We start from the raw sequence: 21745 nt of genomic DNA on the forward strand, positions 1-21745 counted from the left end.
CCTTTCAGACAGTAGACACGACCCCTCTGTTACCTTGCCAACTAAGGAACTGGCAGTGGATCAAACCATTGTGAGGCAAAGGGTGGGGGGGTCGCAATCTTTTGAAACTTAAAAACGCGCTATTAAGTGTCTAGAATCAGCACAATTGCTTTCATTGCGTATTATTAATATTATTTAAATTACATAGTTATGTTTACAGTGATATATTGGGGGGGACAAATCATATTTTTCCCAGGATGGGGGGGTCGTGTGTCCCCCGTCCCCCCCGGGATTTCCGCCCCTGCCCACCCTGTTATCTTTAATGACTGGTTAAACCTACACAGTAGCCCAATTGCAATTATCTCCCTTATTCCCAAAGTGTGCACTAGGTCCATCCCCCTCAAGGATCTAAACACATTGGTTTGGTTTAAGAAATATGGTAGACATGATATCCAATACTTCTACATATTTGAGGGGTAGTGGAGAAGTGCACACTTCGGGAGGAATTTGGCCTAATGTGTTTGTGACTTGTTTTGTGTAGAACCTACAGAAGGAGCTGGAGAAGCAGGAGAGCAGTCTGAGGAAGTTTGGCTCTGTGACACACCAGCTGCTGAAGGAGTGCCACCCGTCTGTGTCTGACTGCCTAAACAATACCCTGAAGGACGTCAACGCTAGGTTTGTTTGTTTATTTGGATCACTTTAAGACCACCATGGGGGCTTATCTTCCATGAATGGGTGAGAACCACCGGTGTTGATCAGTTGATCCAACAACAATTTGATGTTATTAATCCAGGATCCATTGATCCAAGATGTTCATCATCAATGTATGTTGTGTCCAGGTGGAGCAGTCTGCTGGAGGAGATCTCTGAGCGTCTGAGGAGCAGTAAAGCCCTGTTACAGCTGTGGCAGCACTACAAAGAGCTGTATGAACAGAGCTGCTCCAGCGTCCAGCTGCAGGAGGAGCAGGCTGGCCAGCTATTGGAGACCGCCTGCAGCAAGGACATTGCAGACGAGGAGGTGTCCACCTGGATTCAAGACTGCAGTGTGAGTTGGAACAGGGACAGTGTTGGATTGATCCTTTTACATACGCATAGGACTCAGTATTCATTTTCTGTCATCTCTCATAAAGTCCTTTTTGCCTATATGGTCTATTATGGAAAGAAGTGGCACACTTGAATCAGATGCAAGTTTCAGCGTTTAATGTCCTAAGCTTTCAGTCAACAATGATCCTTGATCCTTTGGTCATATTGCTTTGTGATAATAGATTATTTGCGATCTGTTACACTCATGTGTGTTGGTGTATGGTGGTGTCTCTCCAGGAGTTGCTGCGGGCTCAGGTTCCAGTGCAGGCATCTCTACAGGTTCTCCAGGAGCTGGGAGATCAGCTGAAGCAACAGGTGGACACCTCTGCAGCGTCTGCCGTCCAGTCAGACCACCTCTCTCTAACCCAGCGCCTGGCCGCCGTGGAGCAGGCCCTCAGCAGGCAGCTCATTACACTACAGGTACAGGGGAATATGGGACCAGATTTACCCAACAAGACAAGCTTTTACCACGTTGAGAAGTTAGTGCAACCTCATGCTTCTGAGATCTTCTGAAGAATGTAATTTTCAATTGCTTCGTTAGCCATTGGTTCATTCCTCTTGGCCTTTAAAAAAATGATTTACATTTCAATGGGACTCACCTGGATACATTTTTATAAATCTCTTTTCCTCCAATCCCTCCTCCAGATGGGAGTCCAGGACTATGAGACCTTCAGTGAGCAGCTGGATTCGTTGGGGCGCTGGATGGTGGAGGCCGAGGAGGCTCTGAAGGTCCAAGATCCCAACGGTTCTTCTGACCTGTCCATCATCCAGGACCGCATGGAGGAACTCAAGGTAGTCAGCACCGTGATCTAGCTATATGACTGTGATCCAACTATAAAAAAGGTCAAAAACTCAATCCTTTGCTCCTTTCTTCTCCTCGTGTACACTCATTGGAGAAGACTTGACAGGTGAAAACAATATGGTGGAAGCTCATTAGGCTGGTCTTTTACATGGTCCATTATTTTAGATTATATCGATAAAGGAAACCATTCTTAGACAATATATGCCTTTTAGCATACACTTCTATCGAAAGCGACTTACAGTCATGCATGCATTCATTTTAGGTATGGGTGGTCCCGGGAATCAAACCCACTACCGTTGCGTTACACGTGCCATGCTCTACCAACTGAGCTACAGAAGACTACAAACAGTATATTAGACAATTAGAAAAAGCCATTGTCCTGGGGTGAGTTAATGTCACTGAGACTCACTACTAGTTATGCTCTTGTTTTCCCTGCAGAGAAAGATTCTGAGATTCAGTAGCATGGCCCCTGACCTGGAACGTCTGAATGAGCTGGGCTATCGGCTTCCTCTTAACGACACCGAGATCAAACGCATGCAGAACCTTAACCGGAGCTGGTCCTCAGCCAATGCCCAAACCACCGAGAGATTCAGGTAAAGTTGAAAACTGTTCATGAAATAATTTCTAAGACTGACGTTTTTTCAAAGAGATTAAGGTAAATTTGTGAAATATTAAATGACATTGGGCACTTATTCTGACTTGAGATCTGTGTGCTTAACTAGAATTTCTCCCATCTACGTCAATAAATGATTTAAGAGAAAGTCTTGAGTTGCGGCCACTTATCTTAACTCTGTATCGGGCCCATAATTATTTCATTGACTGAAGGTTTTTGGGTCTGATATTATTGGTTCTTGGTCTCTCCTCAGTAAACTGCAGTCGTTCCTGCTGCAGCAGCAGACGTTCCTGGAGAAGTGTGAGACGTGGATGGAGTTCCTGGTACAGACGGAGGAGAAGCTAGCCGTGGGGATCTCTGGGAACTACCAGAGTCTGATGGAGCAACAGAGAGCACATGAGGTACTGGAGGAGTCCTGCTGGAAGAGAACCCAGTAGTGAACCCAGCGGAAAAACTTGTAATAGTGACTTCAATCCAGATTACAACTAGTTCTGAACCAGTTCTGGTTGTGATGACATCATTTCGTCCAACTTTGCATGCTGAGATTTGGGACGTCTGGATTCCATAGAGTCATCAGGACTGCTATAGTGCAATAATTACTGCAATGTCGATTTCTAAGATGCAGTTCTGATCTGAATGTGTTTTCTCCGCAGCTATTCCAAGCTGAGATGTTCAGTCGTCAGCAGATCCTTCACTCCATAATCAGTGATGGCCAGAGGATGCTGGAGCAGGGACAGGTGGATGACAGGTACAGTACACTGCCGCAGTATGTAAAGTGTGTTGATACACATACAGTTGAAGTCGGAAGTTTACATACACCTTTTTCACAATTCCTGACATTTAATCCTAGTAAAAATTCCCTGTCTTAGGTCAGTTAGGATCAGCACTTTATTTTAAGAATGTGGAATGTCAGAATAATAGTAGAGAGAAGTATTTATTTCAGCTTTTATTTCTTTCATCACATTCCCAGTGGGTCAGACGTTTACATACACTTAATTAGTATTTGGTAGCATTTCCTTTAAATTGTTTAAATTAGGTCAAACATTTGGGTAGCCTTCCACAAGCTTCCCACAATAAGTTGGGTGAATTTTGGCCCATTGCTCCTGACAGAGCTGGTGTAACTGAGTCAGGTTTGTATGCCTCCTTGCTCGCACACGCTTTTTCAGTTCTGCCTACAATTTTTCTATGGGATTGAGGTCAGGGCTTTGTGATGGCCACTCCAATACCTTGACTTTGTTGTCCTTAAGCCATTTTGCCACGACTTTGGAAGTATGCTTGGGGTCATTGTCCATTTGGAAGACCAATTTGCGACCAAGCTTTAACTTCCTGACTGATGTCTTGAGATGTTGCTTCAATATATCCACATAATTTTCCATCCTCATGAAGCCATCTATTTTGTGAAGTGCACCAGTCCCTCCTGCAGCAAAGCACTCCCACAACATGATGCTGCCACCTCCGTGCTTCACGGTTGGGATGGTGTTCTTCGGCTTGTAAGCTTCCCCCTTTTTTCCCCCAAACATAACGATGGTCATTATGGCCAAACAGTTCTATTTTTGTTTCATCAGACCAGAGGACATTTCTCCAAAAAGTACGATCTTTGTCCCCATGTGCAGTTGCAAATCGTAGTCTGGCTTTTTTATGGCGGTTTTGGAGCAGTGGCTTCTTCCTTGCTGAGCGGCCTTTCAGGTTATGTCGATATAGGACTCGTTTTACTGTGGATATAGATACTTTTGTACCTGTTTCCTCCAGCATCTTCACAAGGTCCTTTGCTGCTGTTCTGCGATTGATTTGCACTTTTCGCACCAAAGTACGTTCATCTCCAGGAGACAGAACGGGTCTCCTTCCTGAGCGGTATGACGGCTGCATGGTCCCATAGTGTTTATACTTGCGTACTATTGTTTGTACAGATGAACGTGGTACCTTCAGGCATTTGGAAATTGCTCCCAAGGATGAACCAAACTTGTGGAGGTCTACAATATTTTTTCTGAGGTCTTGGCTGATTTCTTTTGATTTTTCCATGATGCCAAGCAATGAGGCGCTGAGTTTGAAGGTAGGCCTTGAAATACATCCACAGGTGCACCTCCAATTGACTCAAATGATGTAAATTAGCCTATCAGAAGCTTCTAAAGCCATGACATCATTTTCTGGAATTTTCCAAGCTGTTTAAAGGCACAATCAACTTAGTGTATGTAAACTTCTGACCCACTGGAATTGTGATACAGTGAATTATAAGTGAAATAATCCGTCTGTAAATAATTGTTGGAAAAGTGACTTGTGTCATGCACAAAGTAGATGTCCTAACCGTCTTGCCAAAACTATAGTTTGTTAACAAGACATTTGTGGAGTGGTTGAAAAACAAGTTTTAATGACTCAGTGTATGTAAACTTCCGACTTCAACTGTATCATGATACCCATGTGATGCACTTTAAATAAACTTGACTTAACTTGATGTACACTTGTCTCTTATCATTCACAAAGCTATACAGTGGGGGGAAAAAGTATTTGATCCCCTGCTGATTTTGTACGTTTGCCCACTTACAAAGAAATGATCAGTCAGATTTACTATAAGAAAAATGTTATTACCTTTCCTGTTCTTCGTCAGAATGCACTCCCAGGGCTTCTACTTCAATAACAAATGTTGGTTTGGTCCCAAATAATCCATCGTTATATCCAAATAGCGGCGTTTTGTTCGTGCGTTCTAGACACTATCCGAAATGGTAAATCAGGGTCGAGCGCATTTCGTGACAAAAAAAATCTAAATATTCCATTACCGTACTTCGAAGCATGTCAACCGCTGTTTAAAATCAATTTTTATGCAATTTATCTCGTAAAAAAGCGATAATATTCCGACCGGGAATCTGCTTTTCGGTAAATAGAGGGAAAAACAGAAAGACGGGGGCGGCCAGTGCACGCGCCTAAGCCCTTTGTCCTCTGATAGACCACTTAGCAAAAGCGCTCATGTGTTTCAGCCAGGGCTTTGAATTACGTCATTCAGCTTTTTCCCGGGCTCTGAGCGCCCATGGAAGCCGTAGGAAGTGTCACGTAAGAGCAGAGATCCTTTGTAATGGATAGAGATGACAAAGAAGGCCAAGAAATGGTCAGACAGGGTACTTCCTGTACAGAATCTTCTCAGGTTTTGGCCTGCCAAATGAGTTCTGTTATACTCACAGACACCATTCAAACAGTTTTAGAAACTTTGGAGTGTTTTGTATCCAAAGCTAATAATTATATGCATATTCTAGTTTCTGGGCAGGAGTAATAATCAGATTAAATCGGGTACGTTTTTTATCCAGCCGTGAAAATACTGCCCCCTAGCCATAACAGGTTAAAATGCAAATCAATTTATAACATTTTTGACATGTGTTTTTCTTTATATTTTTGTTGTTATTCTGTCTCTCACTGTTCAAATAAACCTACCATTAAAATTATAGACTGATCCTTTCTTTATCAGTGGGGAAACGTACAAAATCAGCAGGGGATCAAATACTTTTTTCCCCCACTGTAGATGAGTGCCTTGGTGGAAACATGGTCATTTTTGTCAGATTTGTATGACTCCTCTACGGTATATCCATCTAATCTTTCCTTACCTTACTGTAAATGTCCTCTGTCTCATGCAGGGATGAATTCAACCTGAAGTTGGCACTGCTGAGTAACCAGTGGCAGGGTGTGGTGCGTCGCACCCAACAGAGGCGGGGTATCATCGACAGCCTAGTCCGCCAGTGGCAGCGCTACAGGGAGATGGCAGAGAAGCTGAGGAAATGGCTGGTGGAGGTTTCTCACCCTTCCGAGGCCCTACAGGTTGGGGCGCCTGTACCCCTGCAGCAGGCCAGATCCATGCTGGACGCAGTTCAGGTACTGTTGGCTCAACTCACTCTGATGACCTCATGACCCTAGCTACCTACTTCTTGGTAATATTAAAACGTGTGACTATTTATACCACAACTCACTCTCACCAATATGACTGTGTCTCTGTGTTCCTCCAGCTGAAAGAGAAGGTCCTACAGCGGCAGCAGGGCAGCTACATCCTGACTGTGGAGGCTGGGAAGCAGCTTCTCCTGTCTGCAGACAGCAGGGTGGAGGTGTCTCTGCAGGGAGAGCTCACAGGCATCCAGGACCGCTGGAGACATGCCAACATCTGCCTGGAAGAACAGAGGAGAGAGCTGGCCAACCTGATAAAGGTACACTGCACCAAACTGTAACATTAAACACACAGTACCTTTAACTTTACCTTTTTGTAGGTTTACCTTTTAACTGCAAGTAGATTATTCACTTCAACTGCAATTATAGGCATTCTTATTGTCCTGAATGATTGATTGATTGAGGACATATTTTAACCTACGACGTTAACAGAAGATGTTTAAGTACCGACACACTGTGTGTGGATATGTTTGTTGTCCACAGGACTGGGAGAGATGTGAGAGAGGCATAGAGGGTTCTCTGGAGAAGCTGAGAGCGTTTAAACGGCAGCTCTCTCAGCCCCTCCCTGATCACCACGAGGACCTGCAGGCTGAACAGATGCGCTGCAAGGTAAGCCTGAGTCCGGTGCTCTTGGAGAGGTGTACAAAAACCACATATCACCAGTGTGCTTTGATTTTATAGGTTTCAGAATATTGTGTGATAATTAGAGAAGTACAGTATCTTTAAAAGTAAGGGGTATGTGAACCAGCACAGTACAATAACAGACAGCTTTTTCAATCCCGTATGGGTGATATGATTTCACAGATGTTTCCTTCACACATATTTTGAATGTTCGTCTTGGGTATTGGACCTTGAGACATGGTCCTCACATTTCTCTGGACAGTTATGTTCAGAAACTCGCATTGAATAGTGGGTTTTATTCTTGGCAATAATGACTTTAGAGGCTTTAGAACACCTTGTTTTGGAGGTATGTTTAACTGATTTAATCAAATAACATTTTATTAGTCACATGCGCCGAATACAACAGGTAGACCTTACAGTGAAATGCTTACTTACGAGCCCCTAACCAACAATGCAGTTTAAAAAAATACGGAAAGAATAAGAGATAAAAGTAACAAGTAATTAAAGAACAGCAGTAAAATAACAATAGTGAGACTATATACAGGGGGGTACCGATACAGAGTCAATATGCGGGGGCACCGGTTAGTTGGGGGGGGGGCAATGCAAATAGTCTGGGTAGCCATTTGGCTAGATGTTCAGGAGTCTTATGGCTTGGGGGTAGAAGCTGTTTAGAAGCCTCTTGGATTTAGACTTGGCGCTCCGGTACCGCTTGCCGTGGGGTAGCAGAGAGAACATAGCCAAATTTACTTGGCACCTTTATGGGTCTGATCTAATTACAACATTTCTCCAACATTCCCCGCACCAATGCCGAGAGCTGGTCTGTAGTACTGACTCATTAAGGATGTGATGAACATAATAGCCAAGGTCATTACATGGCATTGCGGTTCATGATCCAAGTAATCAGGAAATGGATTGTATTACTGGGTTTTTCCACCAATTCGGTGTCTTTTGAGAAGTATAACTTCGTCCTAATTTTTAAAAATATTTTTACATTCTTTCATAAAGAGCATATGTTCAACTTCATAAAAAAATGACTTTAGTAAGTGCCAAATAAAGTAACAAGGTTGACGATTGGCAAACATAAATCCTCTTTTGACAGGAGGAATGGAAGCTTTTTGTCGTGCAACAGGGAATGGCAATTGAATGCAATCTTCACAAAAAAAAACATTTTTATTGTTAAAACATTTCTAGCCTGTCTATCTATGGGTAACAGGCAGTGGCAATTTTAGCATGTCAATCTTGGTGGGGCAAACCCCCAAAAAGCCACAACACTAAATAATATATTAATTGCACTATAACGGTGACAAACGGTGCCCACAAAATGTTAGGGCCTACATAAAGTTGTCCCGACAGCAGAGTCCCAACAGCAGTCCCAACACCTTACCACTGCTACACCTGGCTATCAGCGGAGCCTTGTCTGGCAGCGAAACAGTTCATTCAGCATCATTTACTGCCTTTAATAAAACATAGCTGATATGGCTGACTTGCTTAAACAATGTGGTTTCTACTGATAATTGAGATGTACAAACTTTGGCATAAAGTGGATAAGAGGAAATCCGTTATTTCTATCAAGACATTAATGAGCAAGCTAGGACGGACATAGTCAATATAACTATTTGTTCAGCACTTTTGAAAGGTACAGAGACAGAATTCAGAACATGGGCAGTTCTTACAGTGTTCTCCCAGTACACCACGTCAGAACCGTAGGATAAATAAAGGGGGCATATAAGCAGACAATAAACTCTTACAATATGCGATGATTACATTTCTCTAAAACAGGTTATAGGCTACATTTGTACCACCAAGTCAGAACAATAGGTGAAATTAAGAGGGGAAAATAGACCAAATTATTAGGGTGAGGCACATGGGCTACTAACAGCTTACTACACAACATACACTTAGTATTACCTTCTTAGCTACAGTATAAAATCTCCCTGGCATATAACATAATTTATGCAGCAGCATACAATACATTTTTGGACTCACCTTGGTGTGCTGTGCTCACTTCAAATCAAATCAAATCAAAAGTATTTATATAGCCCTTCGTACATCAGCTGATATCTCAAAGTGCTGTACAGAAACCCAGCCTAAAACCCCAAACAGCAAGCAATGCATGTGAAAGAAGCACGGTGGCTAGGAAAAACTCCCTAGGAAAAACTCCCTAGAAAGACCAAAAACCTAGGAAGAAACCTAGAGAGGAACCAGGCTATGAGGGGTGGCCAGTCCTCTTCTGGCTGTGCAGGGTGGATATTAAAACAGAACATGGTCAAGATGTTAAAATGTTCATAAATGACCAGAATGGTCAAATAATAATAATCATAGTAGTTGTCGAGGGTGCAACAAGCACGTCCGGTGAACAGGTCAGGGTTCCATAGGCAGAACAGTTGAAACTGGAGCAGCAGCACGGCCAGGTGGACTGGGGACAGCAAGGAGTCATCATACCAGGTAGTCCTGAGGCATGGTCCTAGGGCTCAGGTCCTCCGAGAGAAAGACAGAAAGAGAGAAAGAAAGAATTAGAGAGAGCATATTTAAATTCACACAGGACACCGGATAAGACAAGAGAAATACTCCAGATGTAACAGACTGACCCTAGCCCCCCGACACATAAACTACTGCAGCATAAATACTGGAGGCTGAGACAGGAGGGATCAGAAGACACTGTGGCCCCATCCGATGATACCCCCGGACAGGGCCAAACAGGCAGGACTTTAACAGGAAGGTGGCGTGGTGGTCCTTCTTGGCCAAATTTTATCATCAAAGTCTGGCATTCTCTGTGTTTATGGTGCTTTCAAGACAACTGGAAACTCGGAAAAAAACTAAGTCGAATTATGATGATGTCAGTGATCTTCAGGTCGTAGCTCTAGAAAGAGGTTCCTGACTTACAATTCCGAGTTGGATGACCGTTCAAAAACATATTTTCCCAGTCAGAGCTCATATTTTCCCAGTTATCTTGTTGAAGATAGCCCATGAAGTCAGATCAGTTCTGAGTTAAGTTGTTTTGAGCACGGCAGAAATCATGCTGGTTTGACAGCATGGCCAATGTTGAATGTTTATCATTTTAAGTTAGGAAAAGAGAACCTTAAACCGAGAATTGGACCACACACCCACTCTACTGAATAGCAGGCTAGTGATTACTTTGCAATGCTTGCAGTTAGCCACTGATCAAATCAAAGTTTATTTGTCATGTGTGCCGAATACAGTGAAATGCTTACTTACATGCTCTAACCAATAGTGCAAAAAAGGTATTAGGTGAACAATAGGTAAGTAAAGAAATAAAAACAACAGTAAAAAAACAGTGAAAAACAGTAGCGAGGCTATATACAGTAGCGAGGCTATAAAAGTAGCGAGGCTACATACAGACACCGGTTAGTCAGGCTTATTGAGGTAGTATGTACATGTTGATATGGTTAAAGTGACTATGCATATATGATGAACAGAAATATGCAGTAGTGTAAAAGAGGGGTTGGCGGGTGGTGGGTGGCGGGACACTATGCAGATAGCCTGGTTAGCCAATGTGCAGGAGCAATGGTTGGTCGGCCCAATTGAGGTAGTATGTACATGAAAGTATAGTTAAAGTGACTATGCATATATGATAAACAGAGAGTAGCAGCAGCGTAAAAGAGGGGTTGGGGGGGCACACAATGCAAATAGTCCGGGTAGCCATTTGATTACCTGTTCAGGAGTCTTATGGCTTGGGGGTAAAAACTGTTGAGAAGCCTTATTGTCCTAGACTTGGCACTCCGGTACCGCTTGCCATGCGGTAGTAGAGAGAACAGTCTATGACTGGGGTGGCTGGGGTCTTTGACAATTTCTAGGGCCTTCCTCTGACACCGCCTGGTGTAGAGGTCCTGGATGGCAGGCAGCTTAGCCCCAGTGATGTACAGGGCCATACTCACTACTCTCTGTTGTGCCTTGCGGTCGGAGGCCGAGGAATTGCCGTACCAGGCAGTGATGCAACCAGTCAGGATGCTCACGATGTTGCAGCTGTAGAACCTTTTGAGGATCTGGGGACCCATGTCAAATCTTTTTAGTTTCCTGAGGGGGAATAGGCTTTGTCGTGCCCTCTTCACAACTGTCTTGGTGTGTTTGGACCATTCTAGTTTGTTGGTGATGTGGACATCAAGAAATTGAAGCTCTCAACCTGCTCCACTACAGCCCCATCAATGAGAATGGAGCGTGCTCAGTCCTCCTTTTCCTGTAGTCCACAATCATCTCCTTAGTCTTGGTTACGTTGAGGGATAGGTTGTTATTCTGGCACCACCCGGCCAGGTCTCTGACCTTCTCCCTGTAGGCTGCCTCGTCGTTGTCAGTGATCAGTCCTACCACTGTTGTGTCATCTGCATACTTAATGATGGTGTTGGAGTCGTGCCTGGCCATGCCATCGTGGGTGAACAGGGAGTACCCGAGGGGACTGAGCACGCACCCCTGGGGGGCTCCAGTTTTGAGGATCAGCATGGCAGATGTGTTGCTACCTACCCTCACCATCTGTGGGCGCCCCATCAGGAAGTCCAGGATCCAGTTGCAGAGGGTCCCAGGATCCTTAGCTTAGTGATGAGCTTTGAGAGTACTATGGTGTTCAACGCTGAGCTGTAGTTAATGAATAGCATTCTCACATAAGTGTTCCTTTTGTCCAGGTGGGAAAGGGCAGTGTGGAGTGCAATAGAGATTGCATCATCTGTGGATCTGTTTGGGCGGTATGCAAATTGGAGTGGGTCTAGGGTTTCTGGGATAATAGTGTTGATGTGAGCCATGACCAACCTTTCAAAGCACTTCATGGCTACGGACGTGAGTGCTACGGGTCTGTAGTCATTTAGACAGGTTGCCTTTGTGTTCTTGGGCACAGGGACTATGGTGGTCTGCTTGAAGCATGTTGGTATTACAGACTCAATCAGGGACATGTTGAAAATGTCAGTGAAGACACCTGCCAGTTGGTCAGCACATGCCCGGAGCACATGTCCTGGTAATACGTCTGGCCCCGCAGCCTTGTGTATGTTGACCTGTTTAAAGGTCTTACTCACGTCGGCTATGGAGAGCGCGATCACACAGTCGTACGGAACAGCTGATGCTCTCATGCACGCCTCAGTGTTGCTTGCCTTGAAGCGAGCATAGAAGTGATTAAGCTCGTCTGGTAGGCTCGTGTCAGGATCCCTTCCAAACCACTCATTGATTGTCTACTTGATTCATGATGATGACTGCTAGCTAATATTTTGAAAGTATGATGTTGACATGATCAGTCCAATCAAAGCAACTGTCGATATAACGTGATTCGACGTCATTTTATCTGTGGCAATGACCTTGAGCCTTTTTGGATGGGCACTTCTAATGTAACTATGGCAGCACCCAAGGGGCTTGAATTTTCGAGCTCACTTTCATGAGTGACAGGACACGGAGGCAATCACGGCGCAACTAGAGAACATTACGAACCTGGCTGCCCCAACACCACAGCTAGGCTGAAACACCTGCATCTGGAGCTGCCTTACTCAAGAAAACAATAAAGAGACCAAGTTTGCATGGAGGCTTTATTAACTCAATGATTTTGTCTTTTTTTTTTATTTTTTTTACTTTGTTTGCGAACTGATATGTGACACTTATTAATGCCAAAATAACATGCAAAACAGGTAACCCACAAAAAATGTGGGCCTCATACCCTGAATGACGGGTCGCCACTGGTAACAGGGTTGACGTGTAATGCTCAAACTGGCTCAGTTTTCCACCACAAAACACCCCAAATTTGCCAAAAAGAGTAGAACCAGCTCACCTGCTTTTACAATATGATTGGACTATAAGATGTTCATTGCTTCTTTTAGATAAATATTTATAAAGGAATAGTTTCACCATATTAAAATGAGAGTTCAGTTTACGTAACAGGGTTGATCTTAAAATGAGGGACTGACGTAAATGAATCACTTATCACACAAACTAAATAATAATCTTAATAAATTACTTTGTCAAAGCAACAAAATAACTAGGGCTTTACAATGATGGAGACATTTTGGGATTAAGTTAGTTAAAATCTTCCTAAATGTCACAGAGGGTGCATGGAGGGACATGTTAAGCTGCAGATGGCCCAGGACAGAGCAGCACGGTTTGCTCATAATTGTAATCAGAGGGCTGATATAAATACTATGCATGCCAGTCTCTCTTGGCTAAGAGTTGAGGAGAGACTGACTGCGTCACTTCTATTTATAAGAAACATTAATGTGTTGAAAATCCCAAATTGTTTGCATAGTCAACCTACACACAGCTCTGACACACACACTTATCCCACCGTACATGCCACCAGGGGTCTTTTCATAGTCCCCAAATCCAGAACAAATTCAAGAAAACATACAGTGCCTTGCAAAAGTACTCATCCCTTTGGCGTTTTTCCTATTTTGTTGCATTACAATCTGTAATTTAAATAGATTTTTATTTGGATTTCATGTAATGGACATACACAAAATAGTCAAAATTGCTGAAGTGAAATGAATAGAATAACTAGTTTAAAAAGTATATAAAAAATTAAAACCTTCAAAGTGGTACGTGCATATGTATTCACCCCCTTTGCTATGAATTACCTTCAGAAGTCACATTATTAGTTAAATTATGTCTACCTGTGTGCAATCTAAGTGTCACACGATCTGTCACATGATCTCAGTATATATACACCTGTTCTGAAAGGCCCCAGAGTCTGCAACACCACTAAGCAAGTGGCACCACCAAGCAAGCGGCACCATGACGACCAAGGAGTTCTCTAAACATGTCAGGGACAAAGTTGTGGAGAAGTACAGATCAGGGTTGGGTTATAAAAAAAAATATCTGAAACTTTGAACATCCCACAGGGCACCATTAAATCAATTATAAAAAAATGTAAAGAATATGGCATCATAACAAACCTGCCAAGAGAGGGCCGCCCACCAAGACTCACGGACCAGGCAAGGAGGGCATTAATCAGAGAGGCAACAAAGAGACCAAAGATAACCCTGATGGAGCTGCAAAGCTCCACAGCGTAGACTGGAGTATCTGTCCATAGGACCACTTTAAGCCGTACACACCACAGAGCTTTACGGAAGAGTGGCCAGAAAAAAAGCCATTGTTTAAAGAAAAAAATAAGCAAACACATTTGGTGTTCGCCAAAAGGCATGTGGGAGACTCCCCAAACATATGGAAGAAGGTTCTCTGGTCAGATGAGACAAAAATTTAGCTTTTTGGCCATCAAGGAAAACGCTATGTCTAGAGCAAACCCACCACCTCTCATCACCCCGAGAACATCATCCCCACCACCAGGCAGCATCATGCTGTGGGGATGTTTTTCATTGGCAGGGACTGGAAAACTGGTCAGAATTTAAGGAATGATGGATGGCGCTAAATACAGGGAAATTCTTGAGGGAAAACTGTTTCAGTCTTCCAGAGATTTGAGTCAGGGACGGAGGTTCACCTTCCAGTAAGACAATGACCTTAATACTGCTAAAGCAACACTCTAGTGGTTTAAGGGGAAACGTTTAAATATCTTGGAATAGCTTAGTCAAAGCCCAGACCTCAATCCAATGGAGAATCTGTTGTATAACTTAAAGATTGCTGTATACCAGCGGAACCTTTCCAACTTGAAGGAGCTGGAGATGTTTTGCCTTGAAGAAAATCCCAGTGGCTAGATGTGCCAAGCTTATAGAGACATACCCCAAGAGATTTGCAGCTGTAATTGCTGCGAAAAGTGGATCTACAAAATATTGACTTTGAGGGGGTGAATAGTTATGCACGCTCAAGTTTTCAGTTTTTTTTTGGTCTTATTTCTTGTTTGTTTCACAAGAAAAAATATTTTGCATCTTCAAAGTGGTAGGCATGTTGTGTAAATCAAGTGATACAAACCCCCCAAAAATCTATTTTAATTCCAGGTTTTAAGGCAACAAAATAGGAAAAATGCCAAGGGGGTGAATACTTTCACAAGCCACTTTACAGTATTATAAAGAGCCCTTATTCCATGGAACTTCCTTCCATCGCATATTGCTCAAATAAACAGCAAACCTGGTTTCAAAAAACAGATAAAGCAACACCTCGTGGCACAACACCTATCCCCTATTTGACCTAGATAGTTTGTGTGTATGCATTGATATGTAGGCTGTGTGTGGCTATTTTAAAAATGTATGTAGGTCTGTCCTTGAGCTGTTCTTGTCTAATGATGTTCTGTATTATGTCATTCTGTATTATGTTTCATGTTTTGTGTGGACCCCAGGAAGAGTAGCTGCTGCTTTTGCAACAGCTAATGGGGATCCAAATAAAATACCAAATACCAAATGTCAAAATGCTGAATTAGCAAGTCTTTATTCATATAAAAAATCTGATTTATTTTAAGTCACCATGTGGTCTATATTAAAGGGCACTTAATTTATTACAACAGGCTTTTAAAATGCAATATTGGTGCAAAATGTCTACTTAAAATATCAAAGGCACTCTTTTCGTGGAACAACCGTACAATTATTATACTATGTTTAATACTGAATACAGGCAGGCTCACATAATGTCCAACGAAATGATCTGTAGATGGGCTTAGGCCTATCATGAACTGTGTCCTAAATGGTACACAAATGGAGTGCACCGTGTATGGCATACGGTGCCATTTCAAATTGACCCGTGATGTCTTTAAAAATATTCAGCTTAGCATAGTATTGGGTGATTAAAAGCAGATGATAACGTTCTCTCTCCTATGACCAGGACTTGGAGAACACGTTTGACGGCTGGACAGAAGACCTAGCCCACCTGACGGTGCTGAGGGAGTCCCTGTCTAGCTACATAAGTGCTGAGGACCTGTCTGTTCTACAGGAACGTATAGAGCTGCTGCACCGCCAGTGGGAGGAGATCTGTCACCAGGTACTGTATGGCTGTTGAATATGTTGCTGTGAGGAGAAGCAGTCTTTTCCCATGGCCTCTGTGTTTCTGACGCAATAGGTGTCATCAGTCTAGCAAGAGAGACTAGAGCTGTCATTTTAAGTTGTAATGACATGTGGTGCCAAATGGTGGTGCTGAAGCTCCACAATAGGCCATGGCTGCAGTATGTACACATAGTTATGGGAACAGGGTTGAATCTTGCAGGCTTGCACTGATTGCTGACTCGTGCAGAATGATCTGCAGCAGACTATGGTCTATATGATTGAATTGTGGTTCTGCAGTCTTCTTTATTGCCTTTGTGAAACATATCTCTGGTGATTTCATAAAGCTGGAAGCGTAGTATTTAGTATAACTAGACTTGAGCTAGAGAGAACTTTCATGCAAAACAGTACAGGATGTTTCCCCTTCAAACTACATCCGGTGTTGTATGTGAATATAGACCACATACCAGACAGTGACAGGAAGTCACACAGTGCTCGCTTTAGATGCATTACATTAGGCAACACCTCTACATCACTGCTACCTCTTCATTAATGTTTTGCTAAATCTATACATATTGCCTACTACTGCTAGTTGTGTATGTTTCTTTTTTTTAATGAAAATGTTCCTTTCTCTGTGCAACTAGCTATTATCCTTACCATGGTGAATTAATTTCAAATGAGTATATGTATTTACAACACCTGTGTATCTGTGTCTTGCTGTGTCTCTCTCTCTCTCTCTCTCTCTCTCTCTCCATAGCTATCCCTTCGGCAGAAGCAGGTGAGTGAGAAGCTGAATGAGTGGGCCGTGTTTAACGAGAAGAACAAGGAGCTGTGTGACTGGCTTACCGACATGGAGAGCAAGGTGTCCCAGAATGGAGACATCAGCATCGAGGAGATGATCGAGAAGCTACGCAAGGTAAACACCAAGCGGTACCAGACCTTGTCTTTTCATTCGTGTTTGATTAATTAGACAAATATCCCATTGAATTGCTCTTCTCTACTCTGAGTTGCTTCTATGCTTGTAGAAGTTGATTCCTCTTTGAATAATGTTTCAGTCCAAACTGTTACACTATTCTCCCTTTTACATGGGCTGATTACAGTTTTTACTCACTCTCCCAGGACTACCAGGAGGAGATAGCGTTGGCTAAGGAGAACAAGCTGCAGCTGCACAAGATGGGTGAGCGCCTGGCCAGGGCCAGCCACGAGACCAAGGCCTCTGAGATAGAACACAAACTCAGCAAGGTGGGCGAGCGCTGGCAACACCTGCTGGACCTCCTCGGAGCCAGGTAAGGAGTCCATTTGGAAAATATTCAGACCACTTGCATTTTTCCACATTTTGTTGCGTTACAGCCTTATTCTAAAATGGATTAATGACAAAGCAAAAACAGGTTATTAGAAATGTTAGCAAATGTATTAAAAATAAAAAACTGCTATCATATTTACATAAGTATTCAGACCCTTTACTCAGTACATTGTTGAAGCACCTTTGGCAGTGATTACAGCCTCGAGTTTTCTTGGGTATGACGCTATAAGCTTGGCGCACCTGTATTTGGGGAGTTTCTCCCATTCTTCTCCGCAGATCCTCTCAAGCTCTGGCAGGTTGGATGGGGAGCGTCGCTGCACAGCTATTTTCAAGTCTCTCCAGAGATGTTCGATGGGGTTTAAGTCCAGGCTCTGGCTGGGCCACTCAAGGACATTCAGGGACTTGTCCTAAAGCCACTCCTGCGTTGTCTTGGCTGTGTGCTTAGGGTTGTTGTCCTGTTGGAAGTTGAACCTTCGCCCCAGTCTGAGGTCCTGAGCGCACTGGAGCAGGTTTTCATCAAGGATCTCTCTGTACTTTTCTCCATTCATCTTTCCCTCGATCCTGACTAGTCTCCCAGGCCCTGCTGCTGAAAAACATCCCCACAGCATGATGCTGCCACCACTATGCTTCACCCTAGGGATGGTGCCAGGTTTCCTCCAGACGTGACGCTTGTCATTCAGGCCAAAGAGTTCAATCTTGGTTTCATCAAGCCAGAGAATCTTGTTTCTCAAGGTCAGAGTCATTTAGGTACCTTTTTGCAAACTCCAAGCGGGCTGTCATGGCCTTTTAATGAGGAGTGGCTTCCATCTGGCCACTCTACCATAAAGGCCTGATTGGTGGAGTCTTACAAAGATGGCTGTCCTTCTGGAAGGTTCTCACATCTCCACAGAGAAACTCTGGAGCGCTGTCAGAGTGACCATCGGGTCTTGGTCACCTCCCTGACCAAGGCCCTTCTCCCCCGATTGCTCAGTTTTGCCGGGCGGCCAGCTCTAGGAAGAGTCTTGGTGGTTGCAAACTTCTTCCATTTAAGAATGATGGAGGTCACTGTGTTCTTGTGGACTGTCAATGCTGCAGACATTTTTTGGTACTCTTCCCCAGATCTGTGCCTCGACACAATCCTGTCTCGGAGCTATACGGACAATTCCTTCGACCTCATGGATTGGTTTATGCTCTGACATGCACCGTCAATTGTGGGACCTTATATAGACAGTTGTGTGTCTTTCCAAATCATGTTTAATCAATTGAATTTACCACAGGTGGACTCCAATCAAGTTGTAGAAACATCTCAAGGATGATCAAAGGAAACAGGATGCACCTGAGCTCAGTTTTGAGTCTCATAGCAAAGGGTCTGAATACTTATGTAAATAAGGTATTTATGTTTTCGCTTTGTCGTTATGTGGTATTGAGTGTAGATTGATGAGGAAAATGTTCTATTTAATCAATTTTAGAATAATACTGTAACGTAACAAAATGTGTAAAAAGGGAAGTGGTCTGAATACTTTCCAAATGCACTGTATATACTATGGCCGGGTGTGTGGGATAGGAAGTACATGGATATACTGTACTGCTGCGGGTTAGGAATATACACATTTATTTACACACGCCATTGTCGTTAATATTTGCTTTGATGCAGCCTTCTTCTTGACTTTCAGAAACTCCCTGGCTGGCCCAGTGTACAGTACTGTGCTTAGCACAATTTGACCACAATGGTCCTGGTAAAATAAAAAACAATGAGTGGAAAGAAGTGGTTTAATGACTTTGTTAATTGTTTTTAGGTGCTTCTACACGAGGAATCTGCTGTGTAATGTATGTTTTTCTAAAACAAGCATCGTGTATCCGGTTGCTATAGAGTGAAGAAGCTGAGGGAGACTCTGGTGGCAGTGCAGCAGCTGGATAAGAACATGAGTACTCTGCGGTCCTGGCTGGCCCACATAGAGACTGAGCTATCCAGACCCATCGTCTATGACACCTGTGATTCCCAGGAGATACAGAGGAAGCTGGACCTGCAGCAGGTAAATACCCCGTCAGCTTGGTGGTCCCAGATCTGTTTGTGCTGTCTTGTAGACTCCTGTAGTCGTTGTCATAGCAGTTGGCAAGATGGCACAAACAGATCTGGCACCACCAGGCTAACGCATCAGTGGGCTGTGAGTACTTTGGAAACACACTGTAGTTTACAACCCTTGGTATAGCTATTAATACAGATACTGTACATAATCAATGATAGTTGCTTATGTTGATACTTTATAGATCCTTTTTAGTTCCTAGCAGACAGGCTTACAGACAGTACAATAGAGAGGGGCTTATTGAAAAATCTTAGTAGGTTTCTTGATTCTGAAAAGATCAGGATCCCACCCTCTTTCTCTAACATACCATAACGCCCTTCCATCTTTCTCTCCGTCCATCCAGGAGCTTCAGCGTGACATAGAGAAGCACAGTACAGGTGTGGCGTCTGTGTTGAACCTGTGTGAGGTGCTGTTGCACGACTGTGACGCTTGTGCCACGGACACAGAGTGTGAATCTATCCAGCAGGCCACTCGCAGCCTGGACCGCCGATGGAGGAGCATCTGTGCCTTGTCCATGGAGAGAAGGCTCAAGTAAGACCTACACAGTTTAACTTAACCTTTTGCTGCAGTGGGCTAAATCAGGGTCACACGGAGTGTTTTTTTGGCAGTCTTAAACAAATCTACTTTGAAACAAAAGTATACACCTCACACACATGGTTATGGGCTTAAAAAAAGAATACACAGGGCCTTTCAAGTGGCGCAGTGGTCTAAGGAACTGCATCACAGTGCTTGAGGCGTCACTACAGGCCCGGGTTCAATCCCAGGCTGTGTCACAGCCGGCCGTGACCGGAAGACCCATGAGGCGGCGCACAATTGGCCCAGCGTCGTCCAGATTAGGGGAGGGTTTAGCCGACCGGGATTTCTTTGTCCCATCGCGCTCTAGTGACTCCATGTGGTGAGCCGGGTGCGTGCAAGCTGACTTGGTCGCAAGTTGGACAGTGTTTCCTCTGACACATTGGTGCAGCTACTACTATTAGAAACAGTTTTCGCAGTTGTTTCTACAGTAGTACGATTTTTTTTATTTCAAGAGTATCAACAAGCAAAGTGCGGTGATGTAACTCTAGGGTTGGTTAGTATATTTGAAAGCTTATGATGTAGGCTGTCACCATAACTTAAAATAGTCGATATCGTTTTCATTTCTAAGGATTGAAGAGACATGGCGTTTATGGCAGAAGTTCTTAGAGGACTTTGCACGTTTTGAGGAGTGGCTTGTGACCTCAGAGAAGACTGCTGCTCTGCCCAACTCTTCAGGCGTGCTCTACACTGTGGCCAAGGAAGAACTAAAGAAGTTTGAGGTACAGTACAACTATTACAGACCACCTTATTTGATATGCTGTAAACCACTATATTCTCTCCCCATGTATCTCACATTCAGAAGACAGTACCTCTACAGTACAGTCGTGGCCAAAAGTTTTGAGAATGACACAAATATTAATTTTCACAAAGTCTGCTGCCTCAGTTTGTATGATGGCTATTTGCATATACTCCAGAATGTTATGAAGAGTGATCAGATGAATTGCAGTTAATTGCAAAGTCCCTCTTTGCCATGCAAATGAACTGGAAAAATTCCACTGCATTTCAGCCCTGCCACAAAAGGACCAGCTGACATCATGTCAGTGATTCTCTTGTTAACACAGGTGTGAGTGTTGACGAGGACAAGGCTGGAGAACACTCTGTCATGCTGATTGAGTTCAAATAACAGACTGAAAGCTTCCAAAGGAGGGTGGTGCTTGGAATCATTGTTCTTCCTCTGTCAGCCATGGTTACCTGCAAGGAAACACATGCCGTCATCATTGCTTTGCACAAAAAGGGCTTCACAGGCAAGGATATTACTGCCAGTAAGATTGCACCTAAATCAACCATTTATCGGATCATCAAGAACTTTAAGGAGAGCGGTTCAATTGTTGTGAAGAAGGCTTCAGGGTGCCCAAGAAAGTCCAGCAAGCGCCAGGACCGTCTCCTAAAGGGATCGGGGAAACACCAGTACAGAGCTTGCTCAGGAATGGCAGCAGGCAGGTGTGAGTGCATCTGCACGCACAGTGAGGCGAAGACTTTTGGAGGATGGCCTGGTGTCAAGAAGGGCAGTAAAGAAGCCACATCTCTCCAGGAAGAAAATTAGGGACAGACTGATATTCTGCAAAAGTTACAAGGATTGGACTGCTGAGGACTGGGGTAAAGTAATTTTCTCTGATGAATCCCCTTTCCGATTGTTTGGAACATCCGGAAAAAAGCTTCTCCAGAGAAGACAAGGTGAGCGCTACCATCAGTCCTGTATCATGCCAACAGTAAAGCATCGTGAGACCATTCATGTGTGGGGTTACTTCTCAGCCAAGGGAGTGGGCTCACTCACAATTTTGCCTAAGAACACAGCCATGAATAAAGAATGATACCAACACATCCTCTGAGGGCAACTTCTCCCAACCATCCATGAACAGTTTGGTGATGAACAATGCCTTTTCCAGCATGATGGAGCACCTTGCCATAAGGCAAAAGTGATAACTAAGTGGCTCGGGGAACTAAA

The 21745-nt window shown here is 43.7% G+C and overlaps 1 protein-coding gene across 6 annotated transcripts in view; it reads left to right on the forward strand.

Annotated features, from left to right (window-relative positions):
* Window positions 1-21745, forward strand: part of LOC106603506 (spectrin repeat containing, nuclear envelope 1b) — a 101197-nt gene that overhangs the window by 60243 nt on the left and 19209 nt on the right. For 5 of the 6 annotated variants that reach the window (XM_045718150.1, XM_045718138.1, XM_045718141.1 and 2 more), the window contains 16 exons: window positions 521-654; window positions 819-1023; window positions 1299-1481; window positions 1707-1853; window positions 2302-2456; window positions 2730-2877; window positions 3130-3224; window positions 6094-6328; window positions 6460-6654; window positions 6878-7003; window positions 15704-15859; window positions 16616-16774; window positions 16978-17144; window positions 19011-19173; window positions 19568-19755; window positions 20369-20519. In XM_045718150.1, the coding sequence (XP_045574106.1) occupies window positions 521-654; window positions 819-1023; window positions 1299-1481; window positions 1707-1853; window positions 2302-2456; window positions 2730-2877; window positions 3130-3224; window positions 6094-6328; window positions 6460-6654; window positions 6878-7003; window positions 15704-15859; window positions 16616-16774; window positions 16978-17144; window positions 19011-19173; window positions 19568-19755; window positions 20369-20519 (2607 nt within the window). Of the gene's footprint in view, window positions 1-520; window positions 655-818; window positions 1024-1298; window positions 1482-1706; window positions 1854-2301; window positions 2457-2729; window positions 2878-3129; window positions 3225-6093; window positions 6329-6459; window positions 6655-6877; window positions 7004-15703; window positions 15860-16318; window positions 16455-16615; window positions 16775-16977; window positions 17145-19010; window positions 19174-19567; window positions 19756-20368; window positions 20520-21745 lie in introns of those variants that run through there. The other variant, XM_045718153.1, reaches the window with a different exon arrangement.

Source organism: Salmo salar, chromosome ssa01 (assembly GCF_905237065.1).
Source record: "Salmo salar chromosome ssa01, Ssal_v3.1, whole genome shotgun sequence".
Lineage (NCBI taxonomy): Eukaryota > Metazoa > Chordata > Actinopteri > Salmoniformes > Salmonidae > Salmo > Salmo salar.